This window comes from Chelonia mydas, chromosome 8, assembly GCF_015237465.2.
Source record: "Chelonia mydas isolate rCheMyd1 chromosome 8, rCheMyd1.pri.v2, whole genome shotgun sequence".
Taxonomy (NCBI): domain Eukaryota; kingdom Metazoa; phylum Chordata; order Testudines; family Cheloniidae; genus Chelonia; species Chelonia mydas.
In genome coordinates this window covers 33,130,170-33,157,328 of record NC_057854.1, presented here as the reverse complement: position 1 = coordinate 33,157,328, position 27,159 = coordinate 33,130,170, and the positions used below count along the sequence as shown (strand labels likewise).

General features: G+C 40.4%; 1 protein-coding gene across 6 annotated transcripts in view; it reads left to right on the top strand.

Annotated features, from left to right (window-relative positions):
* FBXW11 (F-box and WD repeat domain containing 11) overlaps positions 1 to 27,159 on the top strand; it is a 122,483-nt gene that overhangs the window by 84,366 nt on the left and 10,958 nt on the right. For all 6 annotated transcript variants that reach the window (XM_037905988.2, XM_037905984.2, XM_037905989.2 and 3 more), the window contains 9 exons: positions 1,297 to 1,483; positions 2,967 to 3,057; positions 18,487 to 18,624; positions 19,264 to 19,382; positions 20,425 to 20,674; positions 21,932 to 22,050; positions 22,756 to 22,866; positions 23,905 to 23,983; positions 25,572 to 25,760. In XM_037905988.2, coding sequence (XP_037761916.1) covers positions 1,297 to 1,483; positions 2,967 to 3,057; positions 18,487 to 18,624; positions 19,264 to 19,382; positions 20,425 to 20,674; positions 21,932 to 22,050; positions 22,756 to 22,866; positions 23,905 to 23,983; positions 25,572 to 25,733 — 1,256 coding nt within the window. In that variant the 3' untranslated portion in view covers positions 25,734 to 25,760. The remainder of the gene's footprint in view (positions 1 to 1,296; positions 1,484 to 2,966; positions 3,058 to 18,486; positions 18,625 to 19,263; positions 19,383 to 20,424; positions 20,675 to 21,931; positions 22,051 to 22,755; positions 22,867 to 23,904; positions 23,984 to 25,571; positions 25,761 to 27,159) is intronic.

The window sequence follows — 27,159 nt, the reverse complement described above, 5'->3', positions numbered from 1 at the left end:
TTTGATCATGAGCTTTCGTGAGCTACAGCTCACTTCATCGGATGCATACTGTGGAAAATTTGTATGTTTGTTAATATTGCTTTTCACAGTAGACTTACTCAGCCCTGGCAAGCCAGGGGATAAATGAAGCTCTGAATAGAGAGGGGAGTAATGAGGCAGTGGGGGCTATGGGTGATGGGGGGGTTTGAGCCTGGGGCCAGATCCCAAAGCCCCACAACTGGGGGATGGAGCCTGAAGCTCCGCTGCTGGAACCCAAAGCCCCATGGTCAGATCCTGCAGCCCAACGCCCTAGGGCTGAAGCCAGAAGCCTGAGCCCCACTGCTCCTGGGAAAGGGGGGAACTCACACTGGCTGTCTGCTTCTCTGGTATCTGTGGCTCCAGAGGCAGGCAGGGCCAAACCCCTACTGGTGGCCCCTGGGAAGGGGTGAATGCTTTGCCGCTCCCCACTCCTCCCTAATCACTGCCCAGGAGGTTGTAGCCACAAGAAAAACCCCCTGGTGGCTGCGGTGACCAAAGTTGAGAAATGCTGCTCTACAGCATCCTTTCCAATACCTCTCCTGACCATCTCACAAGGATATGTCTGCATTTGCTCAAGAGGAATCTGATCATATATTGTGTTTACTTACTCTACATTGCCAGGGTAGGAGTTAATCATAAAAAGGAAGAATGGTAAGGGAAGAGAAATATGAAATGTTTCATTTGTGTTGTCATTTAGCAAACTATAATATTCTGAAAGTGTTTTCAGGATTCCTGCCCCACATCCGTGGTGGAATTAACATGGAGCAGAAAAGGCCCATGATTTGAAGTCTAGGAGCTGCAGAATAATTGTTTTGCTATTAATGCACTGTGCTGATTTACTCGCATAGCCCAGCTTTCATAGAGTGGAATTCTGGTGTGCAAAAGATGTTAGAAATAGAGGATAAAGAATTATTAACTTGTTCAAAATGTTGCTTCTTGTATCAATTTGAATTCAGTGCTTCCTTACTAGTAGTTGTATTTTCTTATCTAACTCCTAAGCTTGATTTTCAGTGCAGTTGGAGTGTTTTTCTCTGGTTATTAGAACTTCATTTTCAAGTTTGATTTGTTAGATCATAATGCCACTTTATTTTCTTGTGCAGTGTTAGGTAATTTATCCATAATGATACAGCACTAAGCCTTTCTATAAAACAAATATTTGTGTTAATACTGCTCTAGTGCCTTAAGTAGAACCATGTTATCTTTTTCCTGACTGTACACACAAGCTGAGATCATTTAGTGGTTTACTGTCAAGACTGACATTTTGATTTTTTTTTGTAGAGCAAGGCTTAGATCACATAGCAGAAAATATCCTTTCTTATCTTGATGCCAGATCGCTCTGTGCAGCAGAGCTGGTGTGTAAGGAATGGCAGAGAGTCATCTCTGAGGGAATGCTATGGAAAAAATTGATTGAGAGAATGGTGCGCACTGATCCACTGTGGAAAGGGCTCTCTGAAAGAAGGGGTTGGTAAGTACCACTGCAATATGTAAACTAATTCACCCAGCTTTGTAGGCTATTCATAACAAGTGTCCCTAATCCAGTGTTCTGCCAAAAGGTAAATTTATGGTATTGTTACTCCTCTGAAATCTTCTATGGAAAAGTGTGGGGGTGAGGGGTGGTTAGGAAGGGAGGGGGTCATACATTGTATTAAAAATCTGTACTTATTTAATTTGCTCCCTTTTTGGTCAGATATCTTGCTCCATTTCCTACCCACTCCAGTGCTTTTCGCTTTTTGAGTTCTTATGGTAAATTTTACTCTGCAAAGTTTCACTGTAGCAGTTTTTTGCATATTTATCCATATTACCTCTGAACTGTAATGTGCAACACTGAGTACAGAAAGCTACTCAATATGCTTGTTAGGTACTTTGTCAAGTGAAATTGACTCAATTCAGACTGCTGAATTGGAATTAATTTGCAAACTGGATACAATTAACTTAGGCTTGAATAAAGACAGGGAATGAATGTGTCATTACACAAAAAGAAAAGGAGTACTTGTGACACCTTAGAGACTAACCAATTTATTTGTCTCTAAGGTGCCACAAGTACTCCTTTTCTTTTTGTGAATACAGACTAACAGGGCTGCTACTCTGAAACCTGTCATTACACAAAGTAAAACTACTTCCCCCATCATCCCCCCCCCCCTCCCCCCCCCCCCCCCCTCCACTCCACCCCACCACCACCCACTGTTCCTCAGACATTCTTGTCAACTGCTGGAAATGGCCCACCTTGATTATCATTACAAAAGGTTTTTTCTCTCTCCTGCTGGTAATAGCTCACCTTACCTGATCACTCTCATTACAGTGTGTGTGGTAACACCCATTGTTTCATGTTCTCTCTCTATATAAAATCTCCCCACTGTATTTTCCACTGCATTTCATCCAATGAAGTGAGCTGTAGCTCACGAAAGCTTTTGCTCAAATAAATTGGTTAGTCTCTAAGGTGCCACAAGTACTCCTTTTCTGAAACATTTCCTTCTTGGTAATACTTTGTTTCAGATTTGGGATAACTGGGTTTTCCCATCTTTTGCAAGTCTCTGAAAGTAGAGGGGGAGGTCCCTCAGTGTGTTTTTCCTCTCTAGCATCTTGCTTTAATGCGCTCTGTAATAGCATGACAATGAAACTGCTGACTCTGACTCAAGACCTGGCAAAGGTGGGAAACCCAGATATCTAAAAAAGCCTGTCAAAATAGCAAATCCCTATTTACTGAACACAATGAAAGAAAATGATTTCCTTTTTTGAACCTCAAATATTTTAAAATACAGTTGTTATTGAGGTGTATAGCCCTTTAGACATTGTCTTTTGTGTGGGTTAAGTGACTTTAAGGTATCAAAAGTATTGTTTGAGAATGTATATGCTAAGTTGTAGCTTAGTGCAGTTATCCATCGTGCAGGGATTTTTGGTTTAACATGTCATACTGGAAAATAACTTTTTTTTTGTTTGTTCTTTGTTAGGGATCAGTACCTGTTTAAAAACAGACCCACAGATGGCCCTCCAAATTCATTTTACAGGTCATTATACCCAAAGATAATACAGGATATAGAGGTATGTTTTCTAACACAACTTTTTAAAGCTAGTACATTTTCCTGATAGTTTTACTCTGATATATATTCCTGAACGGTATGGTTTTTAAATATAATGTTATGTAATTGATTACACTATTTCTAGTACTAATTCTCATTTGCCAGGAAAATGCAGTAAACGTGCAGTAATTTATTGGATAGAGTAAATACAATATTAAGGTAACTTGTTAATGTCAACATTAGAAGCATGTTTCTTTTTCTGAAAGATTTTGGGACTTTTCAGAAATGAATTATGAAGTCTGACTTAATGGAATTATAATATTTAATAGTCTCGTTCACCCCCAGACAATCACATGCATACTGTAAAACCAGATTTTCTATATAATTTGATTATCCTAACTTTTTTAAAAGTCCAGATTTAAACTTCTAATATTAAACATTCAAATACCAAGATCTATTTAATATTTTCATTTCTGCCCTTAATTTTAAGAGACTCAAGATAACAAATATAGCTTTTCTTACAAGGAGTGCAGAATTTTGTCGTCTTTCTTGAATGACTGTAGTAAGAGTCTACAATATGGTTATAACAAAATGCGTTTTAGGCATAAAGATGAGGCAGAAATGACTTTCTTTTGTTTGACAATGTGATATTTTGCTTACCTTGTAAAAGAGCTTCAAAGTTATGGCTCATTTACTTTTCAGCATATGTTTTTGACAGATTAAGGTCATCTTGGTGTTCACATACTAGAAGAAAAGCTTAGTCTTATCCAGTTAGCTATGTATCTGCCATAAAAATGTGTTACTTAGACCAAAAACTGTAATGCATTTATTTCAGCCAGGTGATGGACATAAAAGTTATTGGTCCAAAATTCATTAGTGAAGAAACATGTGTTTGTTGGTTAAGGCAGATGTGAACTAATGGAATCATTCTGTTATGGCAAATGTGACCTTGTGTAGCTGGCACTTCATGAACAAAATTACTCAAAACTCCAACCGGTCTGTAAAATTTAGCTGCCCCACAAATCAACTGTAACCCTCATTTTCAAATATATATTTTAATAAGCTACTGTTAACAATTCAAATGATTTTTTTCAAGTATAAATCTGAACATAAAATTAAAGCCTCAGCAAAACAAAATGAGCCACAATATTAGTACTTGTTGGTTGTGCACCATACACCTTTACATGTGGTGAGAGAGCTTGTTTTATCCTTTTCTTTTTTGCATACAAGTTCTTTCAGCATGGTTGAAGTTGATTTCCTGAAATAAGATTCTTCTGGTATTGGTTAACCCTTGCTTTGCTGTGATTGGCACCTGGCTTAGGCAGCAGGCTTCCCTCCATTGCTTCAATTTTATTTCTTGCTGGAGCCCCTTTCTCCAGTAGTAAGAGCCAGATCCTGTTCCCATTCAAGTAAGTAGGAAAAATATCAGGATTTGGGCCTAAAAATTCTGTAAGTGATTATTCGAGTGGAGCCATCTTAAGATTTGGGGTCATGTACAGATTCTTAGTTGGAAGAAGTGAGAGTAGATCTTATGCCAGTACTCTAAGCAGTAAAACACCCTGAAATATGTTGGGGGTGTAGATAGAGGTAAACACTGAGATCACATTTGAAAGTGGGCTGTTTGTTGAGCGCTCTTCCAAGGAGGAAGCGAAAAGAGTTCCTCAAAAAAGATTGGTATCTTCAAAGGAAGGAACCTTTTGAATAGGTCACTCTGATGACCCCATTGCAGCCACCAGATAAGGAGGAAAACACCCTACAGCCTGTGTGTGCTAGTTCCCCCCCCTTAGTAAAGAAAAAACAAGAAAAGCAGTGTGAAAATACAAAGTGGTTGAGGCTGTCTTAAACGATGTAGTAATTAGGCTGCTTTATATTCGAGTTTTTGACATTCACTCTTCCTATGTTGATCCTAGTGACATCTATAAATGGAGCATTTTTGTCGGAATGCCTTTGATAGTGGAAGTGTTCTGGAGCATTACATGCAGGATGTGCAGCAAGGGATCTCAGGCCATACACCTTTAAATACTTGTGGCGAGATGACTTGTCATATCCTCCTAACCTTCTCTTTATTACTTGCATCCTTTGTGCATCTTTGTTACTGGCCAGAGTTAGAGATATGAAAGTTTTGAAATTGATTACCCTAACTGAAAGGAAATGAACGGCCATAAAAGCGCCCCCCCCCGCCCCCAAGCCAAAACCCCAAAACCTCCCCTGACATCTATGATTTAAAAAATAAAAATAATAAAAAAAAAATCCAACCTTGCATGTTTTCAGTGATCTTACAAAGTGAGGGGGCGATATCAGTGAAATCTCTAAGTCGGATAGAGACATTTTCTTGTAACTGTACAAGTTTTAGAGAAAATTAAACTTAAGATTGTAAATTCAAAACAATAACTTAAAAACCCACCTTAATAGACCCACTGTACTTAATTTTTTATTTATTTTTTTGTCATGGAAATTTTTGAGAGTTTACATCTTCAGAACAAAAAAAACCCCCCAACACAACAAGCAAAGATACCAGGTGTTTCAAAATCTGGAAATGTAGACTCAAAGTTTTCTATTGAACTGTAACTCTTCTCCCATAACTGCCATTCAAAATACATCTGGTCCTGGCCTGTCACATCTTTCATTAAATGAGGTTCCTCTGGAATCTGTGTAGTACTTGTAAAATGTACAGGGATAAGGTGGCTGTCTGTGACTGAGGCTTCTGTTGGAACAAGGATAGGTGAAAGTGATATGTGGTATGTAATGTGTTTCTCCTGTAGTCTCTTAATTATACTGAGTAGTTGGTTGGGTGTGGCACATTGTGTTGGGGGGCATATGTGTATGGTAATTGGGCAACTGTTGGTGTAGCTGGTATGTCAGTGGGCAGAGAAATGGAGGAGAATCTGGCTTTGAAGGTGGTATTTCTGTAGTCGGCAACTGGTGCTTACGTTTATACACTGAATCTGGAATATTACCTTACCCTGTAGAAGGTATGGATTGTCTCATGAACACACATGAAATGAGGTGAGCATACAGGATCAGAGTTAAGGTGGTTTAGAGAACCGTAAGTCTTTCATTTCTATACTTTCATAACATTTTGATGTTTTGCAGGTATCCTTAACTTAAAATGTCCTGGCCTTCTAATGCTTGGTATATGTAAAATAAAATATTCTATCAAGTCTTTTCCCCAAGTTACTGATACAAACTTAGAGCCATAATTCCATTTTAACATTGTCTTTTCTCTGGGACTTCCTAGGGCTTTGAAGAGGTGGTTTGATCAGTCAAGGGCTTTTTAAGTTAGCAGACAAAGATATGACAAGATCCAATGTCTGGAATCTGAAGCTGGACAGAGTCAGACTTAGTAATAAGGCATACATTTTTAACTGTCAAGGCAATTAACCATTGAAACAGCTTTCTTAGGGATTTTGTGGCTTCTCCACCTCCTGAAATCTTTAAATCAAGATTAGAGGTCTCTCTAAAAGAGACGCTCTATCTCAATCACAAGTTACGGGCTTGATGTAGGAATCACTGGGTGGAATACTAAGTCATAATATTTATTCAGGATGTCAGACTAGGTCAATGGTCCCCAGCGCGGTGCCCGTGGGTGCCATGGCGCCCGTCGGGGCATTTATGTGCACCCGCCATCAGGGCTGGCACCAAGGAATGAAGAGAAGAGGAGAGGAGCGCTTCCGACGGAGAAGCCACCGCCGAAATGGCGCCGAGGAGCGCTTCTGGCGGAGAAGCATCACCACCAAAATGCTGCTGACAAGCGTCGCTGCCCGCCACACTCTTCTGAAGGCATGAATGTGCTCTTGGCCACAGAAAGGTTGGGGACCACTGGACTAGATGGTCATAACTATCCTTTCTGGCCTTAAGATCTGTACATTTATAAAACACTAGTCTGTACTCTTTACTGGCTGTCAGCGACATCAGGTGAATTCAAGGGGATGGCTACCACCCACCAAGCCCCACATGGGTGTTGGCCACATCAGACACTCACTCTTACTTAACATGCCATCTTTATTTGTCCAGGAAACTTAAGCTAACTACTGAAAGGGAGCCAGGTCTTTCAGTTACAGGCTCTCACTCTGGAATTCTTGTCCATATTCAGGAAACAGACATGCCTTTGTCCAGACTTCTAAAGATATGAAGTCTCTCTTGTAAAGCAAACTCTCACTTCCAGAATCCCAAGCATTCAGCTTATACCAGCAAAATTTTCCTAGTCTTGATCCTGCAAAGTTGCTGATTTGGAGGGGAGAATGAAGACGGGTTGAGGAGTTGTGCAACTTGGGACTTGTTCTCAATGCTCAAATGTTTCTTTTCAATCTAAGCCCTGGGAAATGTTCCCATGTTCCAGATGTTTCCATCCTGGATTAGGGTCAATGCTGTTAGTACCCTGAATTTCTTGAGCTAGTAGTCAAGGGTCGGATAATTTTTTCTCTTTTAAGGTCCCATCATTTCTAATTCTTCCAATAAATGTCTCTGTAAGATATGATTAATAAAGGGCTCGCTCCCTGTGGACTCTCAGAACAAGTTGTTCACACAGTCCTTCAATTGGAAAGTCTGCAACAGAAAAAGCCAGCTACAGCACTTGGACCCCTTTTCTTTGGGTATTGCTGACAAAAGGGAGGAGGTAGAGGGACAGGGCTTGATGTAATTTCATCACCTCCATTCTTGAGTTCTTCAAAAGATCATGCAGAAAACTGCTGTAGAAATACCAGACTTCATCTTAGGGGCCATTCAGGGTCTGAAGGATTTTCTATCCTTGCTGATTTTTAAAAGTAGTGTTGCTCTCTTACTTCAAACCTTGTTCTATAATATCTACCTGTAATATCATCCTTTGTAAGCTTTGTGATCCCTACCTTTCCGCAGGAAAAAAAATTTGTTTGTGTGGAGATCATCTGAGTTGGTCCAGTTAACCCTGTACTTGGAAACAGTCCACAAATATTGTGATGCAGATAAACTGTTTTAAATGTACTACAGTAATAGGCAAATTGCCAAATAGTAGGGTAAGTTTTATTGTTTTGATACCACAACTCCAAATCCCTGGACCTCTTCCGTATGATCTATGAAGCTGGACCAATTTATCCCTTTAGAATTAGCACAGATATAATCTATTCCTCATGATCTGTCAAGAAGATTATTTGTACATGTTCTTCATATCCTGAAATACATGGGAAGGTCCTTCATCTTGCTTCTGTGGAGACTAGTCTACTTAATTATGATGAGACTATCAAATGAGATTTCCCTCAAAGAATTTAGGGAAGAATGTGGCCAGGCCATCAAATAGACTCCATGTGTTCTTCCAAAAGTTAAGGGAGTTCATATTTTTAAAAATACAAGCTAGCTTTTAAAATCTTGGACATAAGACGCAAAACATGAAGAGGAAAGAGGCTCTCCAGTGAAGTAATTACTAAGGTTAGGTGGGGAAAGATCTTTACTGTTTTTTGCCAAAGCTCTACTGTGTAATTTCAAAGGAAATACATTTTTGTAATAACATTTACAGTATTGGAGTGAGATGATTGAAAATTTGTTGAGAAAACTGGCCAGCTGTATACATCCAAGTTATCGTCCTTTTGAGTGCTTATCGTTAGTAGCAGGTTTTTTAAAGGGTAGTTAAGTTTCCTTAAATTAATCTATTGACAAATAGGGGGATGCTTGAGTGTGTTTTTAGGCATGTAGGATGTGCTCAGACTACAGCAAGGTGGCCAAATAAGTGTCTAGTTCAGTATATTTCTAACTTTATATTTTTCATGGTATCACACAGTCACTTATTAAATAGTGATGTTAATCTCAAATGGAAACCAAAATGTGTAATATAGCCTTTGCTGGATAACTGTGTACTGTCAGCTGTTCTGTTTATTATTGATGCATATATCATTGCAGTAACTCACACTTGTCCTCCCCATTTTCCTTGCCCTTGGGTTGTCAGGTGTTGGGTTTTTAAAAAAAAATCTCCCCTGGAGAGCTGGAAGGGATTGAATTACCGTATATACTCGTTCATAAGCCGAATATTTTTGGTAAAAAAAGTGACGCATCAAAGAGCGGGGGTCAGCTTATAAACAGGTCTACACCAAAATTTGATTATTTTAAACTCTATGAAATCATTGAATTGAATATCTAATACATTGTCTTTTTGTTTACCTGGAGCGTCTGCAGGCATGGAGCACCTCAGTTCCCTGTGGCCGTGGTTCGCTGTTCCCAGCCAATGGGAGCTACGGGAAGTGGTGCCACTTCCTGCAGCTCCCATTGGCTGGGAATGGCAAACCGCAGCCACTGGGAGCTGAGGGGCTCCGTGCCTGCGAACGTTCCAGGTAAACAAAATGTCCCAACCTGCCAGCGGCTTACCCTGATGGGCTGGGAGCCAAAGTTTGCCAACCCCTGAAATATAGGGTCGGCTTATGAAAGGGTCATACAGTTTTACTATTTTTACCTATTCATCTTGGAGGGTCGGCTTATAAATCAAAGGGCTAATGAACAAGTATATATGGTATGTTGCTCAGGTATCACGTTACCAATAAATAAATAAATCAGCTATCGAACTTCTCTCCCTGTTGTCAAGACAGCATGACTTCTTATGTCAAGGTGGCATGTTGATTTAATTTCCATATATTTGAGTTCTTAAATACAAGGTTTCTAGAATCCTTGCTGGGAAATACTTACCTTGATATCTGCTTCTTCAAAAAGGTAATTTGTGGTCTTTTCAGTTTGCAGTCCTTACCAGGGACAGTATTGCATGATTTGAGCAGCTGTCTTTATTTGGATGTAATTTAAATTATTTAAAAGTTTTTAAACTGATAGCCAAGCAAAGTGAAATCTGCATTGCCTCTGCTATCTGTTCAGTGATGTAAACAACAGACCAACAAAAGGTAGATTCGTAGAAATGTAGGACTGGAAGGGACCTCAGTAGGTCACTAGTCCAGTACCCTGCACTGAGGCACGACTAAGTATTACCTAGACCAGGGGTGGGCAAATTTTTTGGCGCGAGAGCCACATCGGGGTTGCGAAACGGTATGGAGGGCTGGGTGGGGAAGGCTGTGCCTCCCCAAACAGCCTGGCCTCCGCCCCCTCTCACTTCCATTTCCCGCCCCCTGACTGCCCCCCTCAGAATCCCCGACCCATCCAACCCCCCCGCTCCTTGTCCCCTGACCGCCCCCTCCTGGGACCCCCCCACCTCTAACCATTCTCCCCCAGGACCCCACACCCCCAGCCCCTGCAAGGTCCCCTGGAACTCCCATGCCTATCCAACCCCCTCTTCTCCCTGTCACTGACTGCCCCCCCCCCCAGGACCCCTCCGCCCCATCCAACCGTCCCCTTACTGCCCACCGGGGCCTCCTGCCCCTTATCCAACCCCCCACCCCTTTACCTGTACCCTTATCCTTACCATGCTGCTCAGAGCAGCAGGACAGGCTTATTTGAAATCCTGGGAGGTGGGCGGGCACAAGCCATGCTGCGGGGGAGGGTGGGCAGTGGGGGCGGGGCCGGGAATGAGCCTCCCTGGCTAGGAGCTCAGGGGCTAGGCAGGACGGTCCCGTGGGCCGTTGTTTGCCCATCCCTGACAGGGGTTTGGCTAACCTGTTCTTAAACCTCCCATGACAGAGATTCCACAGCCTCCCAAGATAATTTATTCTGGAGCTTAATTACCTTTACAGTTAGGAAGTTTTTCCTAATGTCTTACCTAAATCTTCCTTACTGCAATTAAAGTACGTTATTTCTTGTCTTGTCCTCAGTGGTTAGGGAGAACAATTTATCACTCTTCTTTATAACAGCCTTTTACATACTTGAAGACTGCTGTCTTTTCGAGACTACATTCAGTTTTTCTGTCTTTCCTCATAAGTCATGTTTTCTCGACCTTTAATCATTTTTGTTACTCTTCTCTGACCTTTGTCCAGTTTGTCCACATCTTTCCAGAAGTGTGGTGACAAGAACTGGACACAGTACTGCAGTGGAGGCCTTCTTAGTGCAAAGTAGAGTGGAAGAATTACTTCTTGTGTCTTGCTTACAACACTGCTGCTAATACGCCCCAGAATGATGATCACTGTGGTGTGGTGTGTTTTTTGTTTGTTTGTTTTTGTTTTGGCAACAGTATTACAGACTCATCTTTAGTTTGTGATCCACTAGAACCCCCAGATCCTTTCTACAGTCCTGGGCAGTTATTTCCCATTTTGTGTTTGTGCAGTTGATTATTCCTTCCTAAGTGTAGTACTTTGCATTTGTCTGTATTGAATTTTGTTCTGTTTATTTCAGACCATTTCTCCATTTTGTCTGATCATTTTTAATTTTAATCCTACCCTCCAAAGTGCTTGCAACCCCTCCCAGCTTGGTATCTATCTGCAGACTTTACAAGTGTACTCTCTATGCAATTATCTAAATCATTTATGAAGATATTGTATAGAACCAGACCCCGGACAGATCTCTGTGGGAGCCCACTCAATATGCCCTTCCAGAATGATTGTGATGGGGGACTTCAACTACACAGATATCTATTGGGAAAATAATACAGCAGGGCACATAACCACCAAGTCCTGTGTTTTGAATGGTTTTGTTAGTTGTTTAAAAAAAAAAGCTTCATACCTCTCTTCATCCTGGTTAGGTGGTCTATATTAGACGCCTACCATGACATCACCCTTTTTTACCCCTTGTATCCAGAGACTTTCACAAGGTCTGCCTCCCACTTCTTTCTCAACCTCAGTGCAGGTGTATACATCTTTGATATTTCTAGCACTCTTTTGCTTTCCAGAGGCTGGGGGTAGGTCTACTCACCAATACATTGCTGGTGTTCTGCAGTCCCCCCATATTACTATCTCTCTCTGGCTAACAGGCTGTAACCCTCTATCTTGTAGTTTTGTAGTAATTTTTTCAAGCCTTCAGATAACAGGTTTAATATTTAGGTCTTAAATTCTGCAGAATTTAATGACTTTGGTCCTGATACTCACAAGGTAAAGCTTTTCCACTGTTCTAGTGAGTTGATTAGTGAATTTTTCAGACTCCCTTACCTTTTGCCATGTTTTGTCCTCTTCTGATCTTTGAATATGTAATGTAAGCATGATTTACCCAAAATTGAACCAGGGGCATGTCCTACTCAGATCTAGCTTGGCTTTCAGCATTATCTCCCTAATTTCTAGCCTTGCTTTATTGCAGACAGTTCTTGAAAGCATATCTTGTTTATCCTGACCAAGATGGTTATTAAAGCAAGACAGGAAGCCTTTGATTCGCTCACAGTGAATGTTTTCTGGTACATTTTCAGCAAAGGCGACCTTTTTATGTCTTTATTAAAACTTTAAAAAAACTTATTCTGAACCTAGATGTATGATGCATCTAGATAAGGGCATAAGCACGGAATAATAGAAATTCATTTTAGGGAATGTTACTAAGACACTTAAAGAAGTTTTTTATCAAGCTAGTTGTTTCGAGCTCTTGTAAAAGTCATCAGCCTACCTAGCTGATTTCATACTGTTTTTTATTTTTAATTTAATCTTATGTTCTACAGATTTACCTATTGAACCTTTATACCAGTGGAGATGTATTTCTTCAATTTATTTTACTGAAGGAGGCTATTGTGATAAAACAACTTTGCATTACTCACAAGGACAAATTGGTTGCAGTCATTTTTCTAAGCTAATCCTTCCCTTTCCTCCTTGACAGTCTCACTTGTATTTTCACTTAATGGTTTACCCATGATAAAGTGTGAACGTCCTTGGTGAGTAGACCCTAAGCCATCAATTTCTACAGAATATAAGCTTATGTTTAAAAGTTAAACAAATTCTCTTGTGCTTGTGAAGAGAACTTCATGAATGTGACCTGATGCATGCATTTAATGAGGCTGCAGGCAGGGCCATCCGTACGAGGGTGTGGGGCCTGGGACATAGGTGCAGAGTTTTTATCTGGCAAGGAGTGCTCCCCCTGGCTCTGCACAGGCCCCACTTTCACTGCACCCCTTCCTCCAAGACCCCTCCCCCTTCCCGGCCCTGCCCCACCTTCACTCAGCCTCTTCCCCACTCCAGTTCTGCCCCTTCCCCGAGCATGCTGCGCCCTCACTCCTCTCCCCTCCCCCTAGCGTCTTAAGATGCGGTGAAACAGCTGGTCGATGGTAGGCGCTGGGAGGGAGGGAAGGAGAGGTGCTGATCTTCGGCGCTCGCTGGAGGGAAGGGGAAGTTGGTAGGGGGGCTCCTCACCTGTCCACCTCCTCACGAAGCACGAGCCCCCCAAAGCATGGGGCCTGGGGCAGTCACCCTGATTTGCCGTACCCCAGGGATGGCTCTGGCTGCAGGCATACAGCTCCAGTGACATAGCTGCTGCTTCTACCTTTCCTAAGCAGTAGCTGAGTGAAAGTGACAACTCTGCTCATTTTCTCTTCTGCTCTTCAGAATCCTGGGGGCAGTGATGCAGCAAGAATTATATAAATTTAACTCTGCAGTTACGCAGAAAATGCTACAGGAGAGGGAGACACCAAATGTACTCACAGGAGTACGATCCAAAAAATTGAGGCTGGGGTAGAGTAGTGGAAAGATTCCCAGCAGCCACGAGGTTCTTACGGCGCTAAGGCTTGGGGAACAGAGAGGACCCAGGGAATTATGGAGCACTCAGTCTAACTTCAATACCTGGAAAGATACTGGAACAAATTACTCGTCAGTTTGTAAGCACCTAGAAGATAATAGGATAATACGCAAATGCCAGCATGGATTTATCAAGATACAAATCATGCCAAACCAATCTAATTTCCATCTTTGAGAGGGTTACTGGCCTAGTAGATGGGAGGGGAAGCTGTAAATTTGATGTAGCTTTTTTTGTAAGGCTTTTGACACGGTCCCACTTGACATTCAGATAAGCAAACTTGGGAAATGTGGTCTAGATGAAATTACTATAAGATAGGGTACATTACTTGTTGAAAGACTATATTCAGAGTAATGATCAATGGTTTGCTGTCAAACTGGAAGGATGTATGTAGTGGTGTCTTGCAGGGATCTGTCCTGGGTCGAGTACTGGTCAATATTTGCATTAATGACTTGGCTAATGGAGTGGAGAGTATGCTTATAAAATTTGCAGGTGATGCCATGGTGGGAGGAGGGGTCACAAGCACTTTGGAGGACAGGATTAGAATTCAAAAGGACCGTGACAAATTGGAGAGTTGGTCTGAAATCAACAAGATGAAAATCAATAAAGACAAGTGGAAAGTGAAGGAAAATCAAATGCAAAATGTGGAATAACTAGCTAGGCAATAATACTGCTGAAAAGGAGTTATAGTGGATTATAAATTGAATATGAGCCAACAATGTGATGCAGTTGCCCCCCCCCCAAAAAAAAAAAGGCTAATTCATTCTGGGGTGGTTTAGCAAGAGTGTTGTATGTAAGACATGGGAGGTAATTGTCCCACTCTGCTTGGCACTGGTGAAGCCTTAGCTGGAGTACTGTGTCCAGGCCTAGGCGTGACACTTTAGGAAAGATGTGGACAAATTGGAGAGAGTTCAGAGAAGAGCTACAAATATGATAAAAGGTTTAGAAAACCTGAGCTGTGAGGAAGGGTTTAAAAAAGCAACTGGGCATGTTCAGTCTTCAAAAAAGAAGTTGTGGTCCAGGGGATCTGTTAGGTCTTCAAATATGTTAGGGGCTGTTACAAAGAGACAACGATCAGTTGTTCTGCATGTCCACTGAAGGTAGGACAAGAATTAATGGGCTTAATTTGCAGCAAAGGAGAATTAGGTTAGATATTAGGAAAAACTTTCTAACTGTAAGGATAGTTAAGTGCTGGAATAGACCTCCAAGGGAAATTGTGGAATCCCTGTCATTGGAGGTTTTTAAGAACACCTGGCAAACACCTGTCAGGGGTGGTTTTAGGGATACTTGGTCCTGCCTCAGAGTAGGGGTGGGATGAAGGGGTTTTCAGCTGCCATTGACACAAAAGGTTGTAATATTCTAGGAGGAAAATCCCTACAACTGTTACTAATGTTTTAGCAAGTAAACTGAAGGAACTTAAAATGGTTTCCCCAGGGAAGCGTGGAAATGGTACTGCCCCATGCCCTTCACCAGTGGCTGACTCCTATCTGTGCTGCAGGAGATACAAATTCACTGCTGCCTGTGAGGGTGAACCAAGTGCACTTCTTACTATAACACATATGAAGGTCAAAATATAATTAAGTCAAATATGTGTGTTAAACAAACAGTAACTTAGCAGGTGAATAATCTATATTTTTAACACATCCCATGAATAATATAAATATTGTGATGCTTAACCAGGAAAAAGAACACTTCTGAATCTGAAGCCTTTGCCTACAGTCAGGCGTTGCTTAAAGAACTAACAAGGCTCTACCATCCCTGTCTATCCTGGGCTGCTCTTTGCATATTCTCTATGTTAAAGCCCATTAGTTTTCTCTCTCTCTGTACTGTTCGACAGATGGATTCTTTCAGACATCCCTTTTTTCATGTTCTTCTATATGACCAGTCATACACCTGCCATCAGAGATGTTCTGGCTTCTTTCCTAGCATATCCCAGATATTTCCATCTTCCTTTCTGGGTAACTTTTGGAGATAACTTTTCTAGGAAACAAAACCAAATCAACTTTTGATTTATTCTTTTTCATGATTAAAATGAATGATTCCAACTTACCTTGATTTAAATTATCTGCTCTGGTTGGATGAGATTCTCCTCTAGTTTATTATCCTGTGAGGGTACAGTGTATTTGATAGCTACTTTCAGCTACCGATTCTCCTGTTTTTGACTTTGGTTATAGAAGTGTGTGAAACTGTGGGTATTTCCCAGCATTTAAGTTTGTCTGGCTTGTAGTTCTGGGAACTGAGTTTAGAGGAGGTTTTATTTATAATTTGAAGCTTTATTGAGGGGATGTATATAAAAATTACAGGTAACAAGAGGCAGAGGTTTTGTAATTTGTGTGTGAAGAAACCTTGGATTTCTGTAGCATTAATTCCGTAACGTTTGTCGTAGTACATAAAATGTAATAACGCCTTCCATCCAAATACCTACCCACTTTGCATACACAGAATTTATTTTAAAATATCTGCTTAAGGAGGTTGCAGGTGAAATCTTTGTCAGCTTCACCTTTGAGTAACCGAAATTTCATATAGCAAGAAGCTTTTATGTGGTTGCAAGTACTGTATTTAACATGCTCCTTTGTAGCGGGTGTTCCAAGTTGCCCACCCACTCAGCTGTATTTGTCATCTAAAATGTTATTTCTCTATACTCACATCTGTTTCCACTCTATTGCCAATTGTAATGCTGCTGTATATTCTCTGTGTATCGTGGCTACTTTCCCAGTATATTGAAAATTTATGCCGTGTAAGGGGATTTTACAGGTTCTCAAAAACATGAAATATTTTCCCACAGTAGCCACACCACATAATGTCTAAATGAAATGACATCGACTCTCAGAATTAAAATATACACCTGCACATGACTTACTGCTTCATATTGCTCAGACAAATGTATAAATAATATTTCAGTTTCCTTCATTTGTAGCCAATATTTACATATGGTAACCTTATTAAGTAGCTTCCAGTGCTGAAATTTTGAGTATTGAACTAAATAGGAACAGTGACTGACTTAAAATGAATGTCTTTTTTTCTGTTTCCCAGAACATTAAATGATATTGCCCTGCAGTGGGCAGGTGATACTACCTTTTAAAATAAACAAACATAGCTAAATACTGTAAACCAAAAATTAAATGGCTATCTCTTCCCCCTGCAAAAAAACCCCAAACCAAACAAACCTAAACAAATATTGTAATGCGCAATATGATCTCTGCCAGGCACGCTACAATAGAGTCCCAGGGCTAAATCTGGCATGGTGGTCAAAAATTCAATACATACAAGCAGAGCATAATTATTTAATGCTCAATGTACAAGTTGCTGACCTACAGTTTGAAAATGAAAACTGGCTTCCTGCCTTAATTTTTTTGTAAATTTCACCAAAGGGCAAGGAAAAAAGTGGATGATTTGAAAGCATAGCTTGCTGTTTTGCTTACCACCATCTCATCTTGTGTAAGCCAACTGTACCCTTCTGGCACTTCAGGAAGAGTGTTGGTGGGGTAAATAGGTATGTGGTCTCCCTAGAATGCCTTATGAGCTACCATTGGACAGCAGCTTTTTTTTTTTAATTGGGAAATCAAATTTGTCTTGATTTGTCCTTGAAAAATCAGTGTTCTGTTCTTGGATGGTTTTGCAGGCTTTTGGGGGGGAAACCAGAAGGAGGGACAAAACATAGTTCAGAACTCTGATTCAGAGATGAGGTGCTTTAGTAGGAGTGCCCTGATAGGTTAGAGGGGGGAGCGGAGATTATAAATTGAGCATAGCATCAAGATATCGATAAGTAAGATCTCCAGAACAAATCTTCAGTTCGTCAGCCGCTCGATTCCCATTCACCTGTTTTTTCTCTTTCAAACATTGCAATCTGTCATATGACTTATCTGTTTTTCTGTGTGTTAACAAAGAATGAGAAATATCCCAATGTATCTAGGGATTCCATATGTTCTGTGATTTTGTTTTTGTTCCACTGCACTGATTCTTTTATGATTACTATTATAAATCTTCTAACCAGGATTCCTGATTTCTTTGAAATGGCTCAGCATGTCTCCTCTTGCCAACGTAAAGTTGATTAAAAGATAGAACGTAAATCTGCTTTTAATGTTAAATTGATTACAGCCTATTTGTTAAAATATACTAGATTTGAATTTTCTATTTCCCCAGCAAAGTGTACACCACAAAATCAAAGTGAGAGGCTGAATTACTTCATATTTAAAAGCGAATTTTAGGAAGAACACATAGTGGATAACATCTGATAAAGAATTTAAAGGCAATTTCCCAATAGTTAATTTTCATTTTTTATAACAGTCCATATTTCATGTTTTCATTTTATTTTTTTCTTGGTTTTCATCAGGGTTTAAAATGAGATATATAACAAAAACATTTCCCAAAGTTGGTTCCTAAGAAAAATAGCATCAGTTACTATATTTTGCTATTTGACACATTAGCTGAAGTTTTCAAAACAGATGTGACCTCCATTTTGGACTTTAAACAAATTTGTATTGTTGTTCACCCTCCCAAATGAGCCTGAGTGTAGTGTGATGTCCCTGAATTATAAAAACAGAGGCTTTGTAACCTATATCAGATGATGGGATTGATTAAACGAGCAAACTGAATTTTTCCCATTATAGAAAGATATCTAAGTCAAGCATTAGAGATCCTGGTGCAAGATTGGTGGGTGTAACAATGAGGAAAAGTTATAGCTTTGTCTTGACAAAATGCAAAAGTCATAATTCTAATTAGTCCTATTTTACGTATTTGCTATTGGAAATTGAAAGTACATTTTCCCAAAAGAACCAAATATGTCAGGGTTCATGGAGGAATTTTACTCCAGGTGAAAATCCCAATCATATTTTTGTCCAAGAAATCATGTTTTTAACAAACATACACAGCTTTATTCATCACTTGGTATAAATAGTTTCCCTCCTCTTTCTAGACTATAGAATCTAACTGGCGATGTGGACGACACAACTTGCAAAGAATTCAGTGCCGCTCTGAAAATAGCAAAGGTGTCTACTGTTTACAGTATGATGATGAAAAGATCATCAGTGGCCTAAGGGATAACTCCATTAAGGTAATATATTTCCTTCCTCTTTATTTAGAGAGATGAGCCACTGCCTCTGTCTTGGCTTTAGACTTGGAAAGGAGGCTGTCAGGTGCTGCTTGTTTCCTTGGGGCCCATCTCTCCTGTCTTTTTGTGGGACAGTGTTTGTGCAGCACTTTCTGAGGATGGCATGTTTTGCATGCTCTCGCAGGGGAAGCTGGTAACATATCGCTGCTTGTGTTTTGTCTCATGAATGGTGTGGATTGCCAGTCATGGCAATTTTGACCAGATTGAAGATCAACACCTTCTATGAAATCAGGTTTACTGTAAACAGATGGCTTGTGCCCCGTTGCTTGGCTGCATCCTATGGTTTTGTTAATGGTTTGGATTATTGCTAATTTCTGCTCTTTCCCTATGAAACAAAATGTTTCCTTATGAACGACAAACTTCTGTCTCATGGCTGGCAGTTTCATAGATCTGTCCAGCATGTGCTTGTCTCCTTGGCAAGGCAGGAGAACGTAAAAACAGAAATGAAGGCTCAAGGCCCACACCTGGAAATTGCAGGAGAATGTGCATGCTGGATTGCTCATTGATTCTCTTTGCCACCACTGGTCCTCTCTTCACAATAGTGAAAGCCAAAATTTCGACCCATATCTTTGTTTTTGACAGATTTGGGATAAAACAAGCTTGGAATGTTTGAAAATATTAACAGGGCACACTGGGTCCGTTCTCTGCCTGCAGTATGACGAGAGAGTCATTGTAACTGGATCTTCGGACTCTACAGTGAGGTGAGCTTCAAGTATTAGCATAACGAACTCAAGTCTGGGGCAGGAGCACTCAAAACAAATTATCCACTGCGACTACTAAAGTGTAAGGACCACTCCACAAAACAAATATAGTACTGTGCCTTTAAAGGCTAGGCACATGATAAAACTTAAGACCGTATGCGATATTTTCTAGCATCCCCAAGCTTTAGAGTTGCATACTTGTAGGATTTGAATTTCAAAAGTTTTGAAAGACTATAAACCCTCATGATTCAGAGCAGAAGCCGACATCTGACTGGGATAGGAAGAAACTTTGATGTTAGGTGGGTTATTTCATGATTGCCCAATTTAGGGTTTCTTGCATCTTCCTCTGAAACATCTGACCACCACTGATGATAGGATACTGATCTTGGATCATTGGCCGTTCCTGTATTCTTAGGTTTAAAGTTTTATGTGATTTTAATGCTTAATAAAGGGGCTGTAGTGACAGCCCTGGAAACGGCAATGCTTGCCCCAGATACAGCACAGTCAAAGTCATTGCAGGTTTCTTTGGCGTGTTCTGTGTTGCCTTGGCCTGGAGGAGACTTCATTTGCCATGTCCAATCAGTTCTTAATCTCTGAGAGAGCCATTTATGGTCTCTTTTGTGGTGTGGATGCCATTGCACTAAGACTTGAGGGGAGATTACCGTATCTTCGTTTCACATGAACTAGTGGACAGCCATGGGATGGCAGTAACTTCCAGTTGCTACTGACCTGGGCTTGAACTGGCATCTTTCATATAGGTGAAAGATTTGTATCTCATTACCAGTCCTCTGTGTAATCCATTGTCAGCCTTTGCTTGATTTGTGGCCTTTATACATAAGCCTCTTTGTCTGTTAAAATGACTTCTGGAGGCAAGCCATGAGACTTAGCAACTTTGGGCAGCCAGAGATAAAATGGTTGAGGAGGGCTGTCCTCAGACTAGCAGACCACTCTTCATTGCGAACATTTCCTGTTTGTAATGTGTGTAGTCATGTCAGTTAATTCAGGATAAATTTCATTTTTCTCCCCCCCCATCCCCCACCAGAGTTTGGGATGTAAACACAGGCGAAGTTCTGAACACACTGATTCATCACAACGAGGCAGTGCTTCATCTGCGTTTCAGTAATGGCTTAATGGTGACATGTTCAAAGGACAGGTCCATTGCTGTTTGGGATATGGCATCACCTACTGATATCACCTTGCGTCGTGTGTTGGTTGGCCATCGTGCTGCTGTTAATGTTGTAGACTTTGATGACAAGTATATTGTCTCTGCATCAGGTGACAGGACCATTAAAGTAAGTTAGAAGAAAGAGCCCTGCTCTGTTTACTCAGGAAACTGCAAATCAAAATGAATGATGTGTGCCTAAAAGTTTTAAAAATTCCACTTCAAAAAAACAGAATTGTTGAATGTGTGCTTAAAATCCAGTTCCCAAATGTGTATGTGAGCAGTTCTGTGGCTATTTCTTCATCATTCATCTATCACTTCCTGTTAGATGTTAAAGCCTTTATGCAAATAACTTGACTTGTAACATTTTTTGTGGCTTCTGTCATAAAGTTATAAAAAACTTAAATTCTACTCACGATTAGGTCTTGAAATTGGCTAGAAAATTAAACATGGTACTTTTCTGTGCTTTTTTTCCAAATGATTTGTGTTTTCTATAAATTGGCAATCCTGTTCTAGACATGAAATTTATAGGCAGCCACCTTTCCCCACCATACCTTCTCCGCAACTAAACCAAATTTTGCCATGTTTGAGGGATTAAAATGCTGTGTTTGAAGACCGCCAGATCATCGTAGTTACCCCAAACTTACTATACAACAAAGATGTTTCCATCCTTCCCTCCCTAGAACCACAACTGATTTAAACTGTGCCAAGAGCTTTTTGTGGCAAAGTTATGTCTGACACCTGCCAAAGGTACTGTATTCTTATGGAAAATGACCCATTAGACCCTTTACAACTTCTTAAAAAAAATGCACAAGGATTCTAAACAATTCATTTAACATTGATCCTTGTCTTTCCACCCCCAAACGCTCTTCTCTCAGCCTCAAGTCAAGTGTGTCTGGTCTTGTCTTCAATAAGTGGTAGATTGTTGGCCATGTCAATGGTAAAAAATAGGTTAATGATATTCAGACTAGTCTTTTGTGTCGAAGCCGGTTATTTTGTGATCTGATTACTAACCAGCCAACATTTAAATTCAATCAGAATTCTAAACTTACTTGAGCAATGCTTACTAGCTTTACAAAAAGTTTAAATGTTTTTAATATTTTAAATTTATGATGATTTAATCAATTTGAACAGATTTATGTATTATAGCAGTGTTGGGAGGACCCAGCTGGGTTTGGAGCCCCATTGTGACTCACATTGTACAAATACAAAATACACCATGGTCCTAGCCACGGAAGAGCTTACAGTCTAAGCTTTCATTCAGCTTTCCCCTCGAAGTACTTCTTCAGAGTCCTGATTTTTTTTAATGAAGTTTGAATATAATTTCTGTTTAACTTATAAAACCTCAAGCTCTCTCAAAATTAAATGTTTTTAATTTTCTCCACAGGTCTGGAGTACAAGCACATGTGAGTTTGTTCGTACTCTAAATGGGCACAAGCGTGGCATTGCATGCCTTCAGTACAGGGATCGACTAGTTGTGAGTGGATCGTCAGACAACACCATTAGGTGTGTGGAAGACAGTTGCTAACAGCATATTGGAGAGAATGTGCATTTGCAAATGTAAAAAAGGATTTTTTTCTAGGTCTCTTGAACCTGCCGTAGGGTTTAATAGCACAGTAATCTTTTAGCTTTTGATATGTCTTGTCAGCATTAGAACAGGCCCTCCTCAGCAATGGTTGAACAGGTAATATATAACACATACTCAAGCAAGTGCAGCTCACAAACTGGGCTTATGTCAGCATCTAAAAATGTAATTTACAAATCTTAATACAGTCTATTGAACTGAAGATCATTGGAGAAATTGGGGGTCCAATTAAAGCACCAGGTTATTTCAGTTACTACATATACCTCTGATACACATGGCTTTATGTGCAGAATAAAATGGGAGATGGATTCAGCAATAAAATTCATTTATATTGAAATAGTCACAAGCTTCCAGCCTTTACTTTTAAAATGCATTTAATTTCGAAAATGATCGATACAATTCCGTGGGGCAGACTGACTAGGAATGTGTCTGAGTTGCAGTGTACTCCCTTCTGGAGACTGTGTACAGGGGCCTCAGATGTACTTTTTTGCAATGTAGTATGGTTTTAGTTTTCAGAGAACCAATAAAGATTATATTAAAATGGAAATTGCAGTATGAGTAAGTGGATTGGAGAGCTAGTGTCACACAAGAGTTTCTCAAAGATCCATTTCTTCTGTTTTCTTAAGGTTATGGGATATTGAATGTGGTGCCTGTTTAAGAGTACTAGAAGGCCATGAAGAACTGGTTCGATGCATCAGATTTGATAACAAGAGAATTGTTAGTGGAGCCTATGACGGGTACGTGCTTCAAACATGCTTTGAGAAAGTTATTCATGTATCTCCTGGTAAAGCATACTTCTGAAAGTTCTCATCTCTAACACACATAATGAGGATTCTCTTTTGATTTGCATCCTGCTGTCTAAGTGATCTGGTTATGACAGATCTACATGTAACCTGGGTGTCGCCCACTTCCTGTAGATTTCAATAATGCAGACTACCTATATCCTGAATGTAGCCTTTGAATATTATGTATTCTGTTTTATTCTGCAGCTCCTTCCAGTAACTTGTTTTAGGGCTCTTTAACTCTGTTCATAGGGGTAGGTAGGTAGCTCTAGGTCCCTGCAGAATTAAGTATTCTACTAATCAAGTTTATATGGCTTTGCTGTACAGCACAGGCTGGTTAGAATGGGCAAATAGCTTGTCTTAAGTAGTGTCTGTTGTGAATAGACATTTCACTTCACTTGGTTTCCTCCCCATAGACATCACTCCTTGGGAAACTCCCTACTTCCCAACAGGTCTGTCCGCCTTTTTACTAGACAGACAGACACACACACACACACACACACACACACTTTTGAAATTGCAGCAGCACAGTCCAGCAGAGAGGCGAGAGGCTGTAATATTTCTGTTCTCTGATAGGAGCCTTAAAGTTAGTGGTGTGGGGCTGCTATGAGAGCATCAGGGAGCCACCTGTAAAGGAAAATGGCCTAACATTGAGTGAATTCAAGGAAACTGTACAGGGACATGGATTATCCCATTGCTTTTATTCTCCTTGTTAGCTTGTCACCTCTGGTATTGGGCTGAATTGTAGTTCAAGTGAACAGCATAGGTCTGTTGAAGGCAAGTCAGGAACTCCTTTCAACTTGAATTGGTTATTTTGATTCTACCCTTCTCCTGGGATCTGTAATCCTAAATAGATTCCCAGAGGCTGTTCTCCCTGCATTTCATCGGCAGTATGCTAGAGTTTGAGGTCTTCTCAGTTATAAGTTCATATGCAAAATATTCCTCAGATGCAGAAATGAATAATCCTGTTTATGCTCTTGTTTCATTTTATAGCAAAATTAAAGTTTGGGACTTGCAAGCTGCTCTTGACCCTCGTGCCCCAGCTAGCACACTATGCTTGCGTACATTGGTGGTATGTAAACATTGATACATTTGGGGTTTTGCACAATTATACTGTTTTACATTTGGCAAAAGTGAACATTTTAATGTTAAATTTTATTGCAAATGCATCGAGTGTCTTGGAGTAGATAAGAAATTTAGCACATTCTGCAACTTCTGCTCTGTTCCCAAAGCTGGGAACAAATGAAGAGGATTGGGCATGCTGCATTGTGCACTGAATTCTTGTTGACTCTGAGCATAGAAGAAAAATTGAGCTGTTAAGCTCTTCTGGCTTGGTATTCTCAAATGGTCTAAAAATGTAATCAATATGACATTGCATCCAAATCATTCTGGTTCCTGGGGTGGTATTTTAATATCATATAAATATTGTGCCACTGGCTTTAAATAAATGGACTTCTATTAAATGGAAACAATTTGGAATACTATCAGCCTTCCTTAGCCCTTTCTCCTAATTGTAAAAATGAAAGAATAGATGCAGGAAGGGAGGGGATCTTGTGGTGAGATTACCATAGGAACTCTAATCATTTCAAAGACTACTACCATATTTTAAGTGGCTACCTTAGATTTTTTTTTTAATTTAATAAAGGCTTTGATTTATGGCAATAATAGGGAAATGGGTAGCTTATTGTATTGGTCATTGAATATACAGGGCATTTCATCTCCAGATTCAAAGCTTGAACCTTGTCTGAGTCAGTAGTGAGCAGAAGTCATTGCTTACATGGTATCTATTTGATGGCTTATGTGAAATGATCTTGGCTTTTCCACTTCCTGCAGAAGAGCCCGCAGCACAAAAACTGTAATTGGCTCCCTTATCAGCAATCTTGGCATAGAGATCAAGTATGGAATGGGCAAGGGGACTCCACTGACTTCTTATTCTTTGAGTATAATTCAATTACTGTATGTATTCACTTCAGACTCTGGTCACTGGGTTATCAGTATGGCACCTTTGGCCAGTCCTTCAAACAGTTTTAAAAAGGTACAATGCCATCACTTACTATGGTGGATCAGCAGGGCCAAGCACAGATCTTTGCAGGGTCCTGTTTACTAGTGCAGAGTCCTGGTGCCATTTTGGTATTGCTGTTTCTGCGAAGAGTTCCTGGAGGGGCCACTTTTAAAATTCTTTCTCAAGAGCGCATATTGAAACACTGCCTACTTTTACAAATAATTGGGCCTGGAATGGCTTAGGAAGTGGCTTATGGGGACTGCACAATACTTTAAGTAGCAGCACTGTTTAACATACAAAATCTTTTTGTGCAGCAGATAAACCCTGACACCTTGTCAGCACTAGCCAGTCGTTTTTTGTTTAAGTGGCTTACTCTCAGTTGGCAGTCTGTCCAGCTTACTTGTAGTTCTTTCAGCCTTTCTCTCTCCGGTTCTCAACTTCATAGTAAAATTCATGACCTACGCAAACTTTATATTGAAGCCACTGTATTTGCTGCAATATTTAAGTAGCAGTAATTCTTCTCAGACCTGTGTATGAACCTTAACCAGCAAGTCAAAACTTTCATCTCCAATTGTGTGTCCAAATGAGTGTTTGAGTATGAAATTAGTGAAAGATGATCCATCTCCTGGCTTACTAACTGAACTCTTACTGTTTATAGGAACATTCAGGACGTGTGTTTAGACTCCAGTTTGATGAATTTCAGATCATTAGTAGTTCCCACGATGACACAATTCTGATTTGGGATTTCTTAAATGTGCAACCCAGTGCCCAGAACGAGACACGCTCTCCATCCAGAACATACACTTACATCTCCAGATAACAGTCTGCACTTTACTAGCCTCATAAGGTAAACTCTTTTATATTTAATGTCTCCTGTACTTGTGTATTCACTGTCATTTGCCTGGTGCTGGTCAGAGTAATTTATATATCAGCTGTCACTGAGTTCTCTCAATGTATCCGCTGTTGATGCTGCTGCTGTTTGGATCAGGAAGCCTTTGTGTTGTTTCACGCTTTAAGCATCAAAGCCTGATACCACATCATAGTATCTAATTCATCTTCTACATCTTCACTGCTGTTCCTCCTGCCTCTAATCAGGTAGTTGATGTACTAATCGCTATATTTTTGCAACACATTTACAACTAGGTTGTTTAAAAAGATATTCAGTTGTCATAAATCTCAAACTGAGAATCTGGCTGGATTTGATTTAAATCACTGGGCTTGTTTACATTACCCGCAGGATTGATGGGCAGTGATCGATCCAGCGGGGGTCGATTTATCACGTCTAGTCTAGACACGATAAATTGACTGTCGAGCGCTCTCCCGTCGACTCCGGTACTCCACCAGGGTGAGAGGCGCAGGCGGAGTCAACGGGGGAGCGTCAGCTGTCAACTGACCGCAGTGAAGACCCCGCGGTAAGTAGATCTAAGTACGTCAACTTCAGCTACATTATTCACGTAGCTGAAGTTGTGTAACTTAGGCTTTGTCTACACTACCCATGGGATCGGCGGGTAGTGATCGATCTATCAGGGATCGATTTATCGTGTCTAGTGTAGACGGGATAAATCGATCCCCAGTCGCTCCGCCGTCGACTCCTGTACTCCACCGCGGCAAGAGGTGGAAGCGGAGTCGACAGGGGAGTGGTGGCAGTCTACCCCGCACCATGAGGACGTGAGGTAAGTCGACCTAAGATACGTCGACTTCAGCTATTCTATTCTCATAGCTGAAGTTGCATATCTTAGGTTGACCCCCAAACCCCCCCCCCCCCCCCCCCCGTGTAGACCAGGCCTTAGATCGATTTCTCTCTCTCTCTCTCTCTCTTCTTCCCCCCCTCCCTCCAAGTGAAGACCAGACCACTAGTCAGGAAGACTCGATTTAATCATGGATTTCTACATAAAAGTGCATTCTTGTTGGTTGTTATAACCTTAATATATTTTCTTCACAACTCAGAGATAGATGTAGGTTTCATTTTTTAGAAGGTACACACTATAAATTTTTTAAGTGATTTATTTTGAAAACTTCAGATTAGTTTTACAGCTATATCAGAAAATGATATTTCATTTACCAAAGGTAATTGAAGCATATATTTATGAAGCCATTGGGAGATGAACTATCTCTAATTCAACAGGTTAATCATTAATATTTGGAGGATTTTCTTGCCATGCTGTATTAGGAGGAGAACATCACCAGACAGACATTTAAATTGTTTTATTTAACTAAAACAACATCATTATGTATTCTAGATTTTT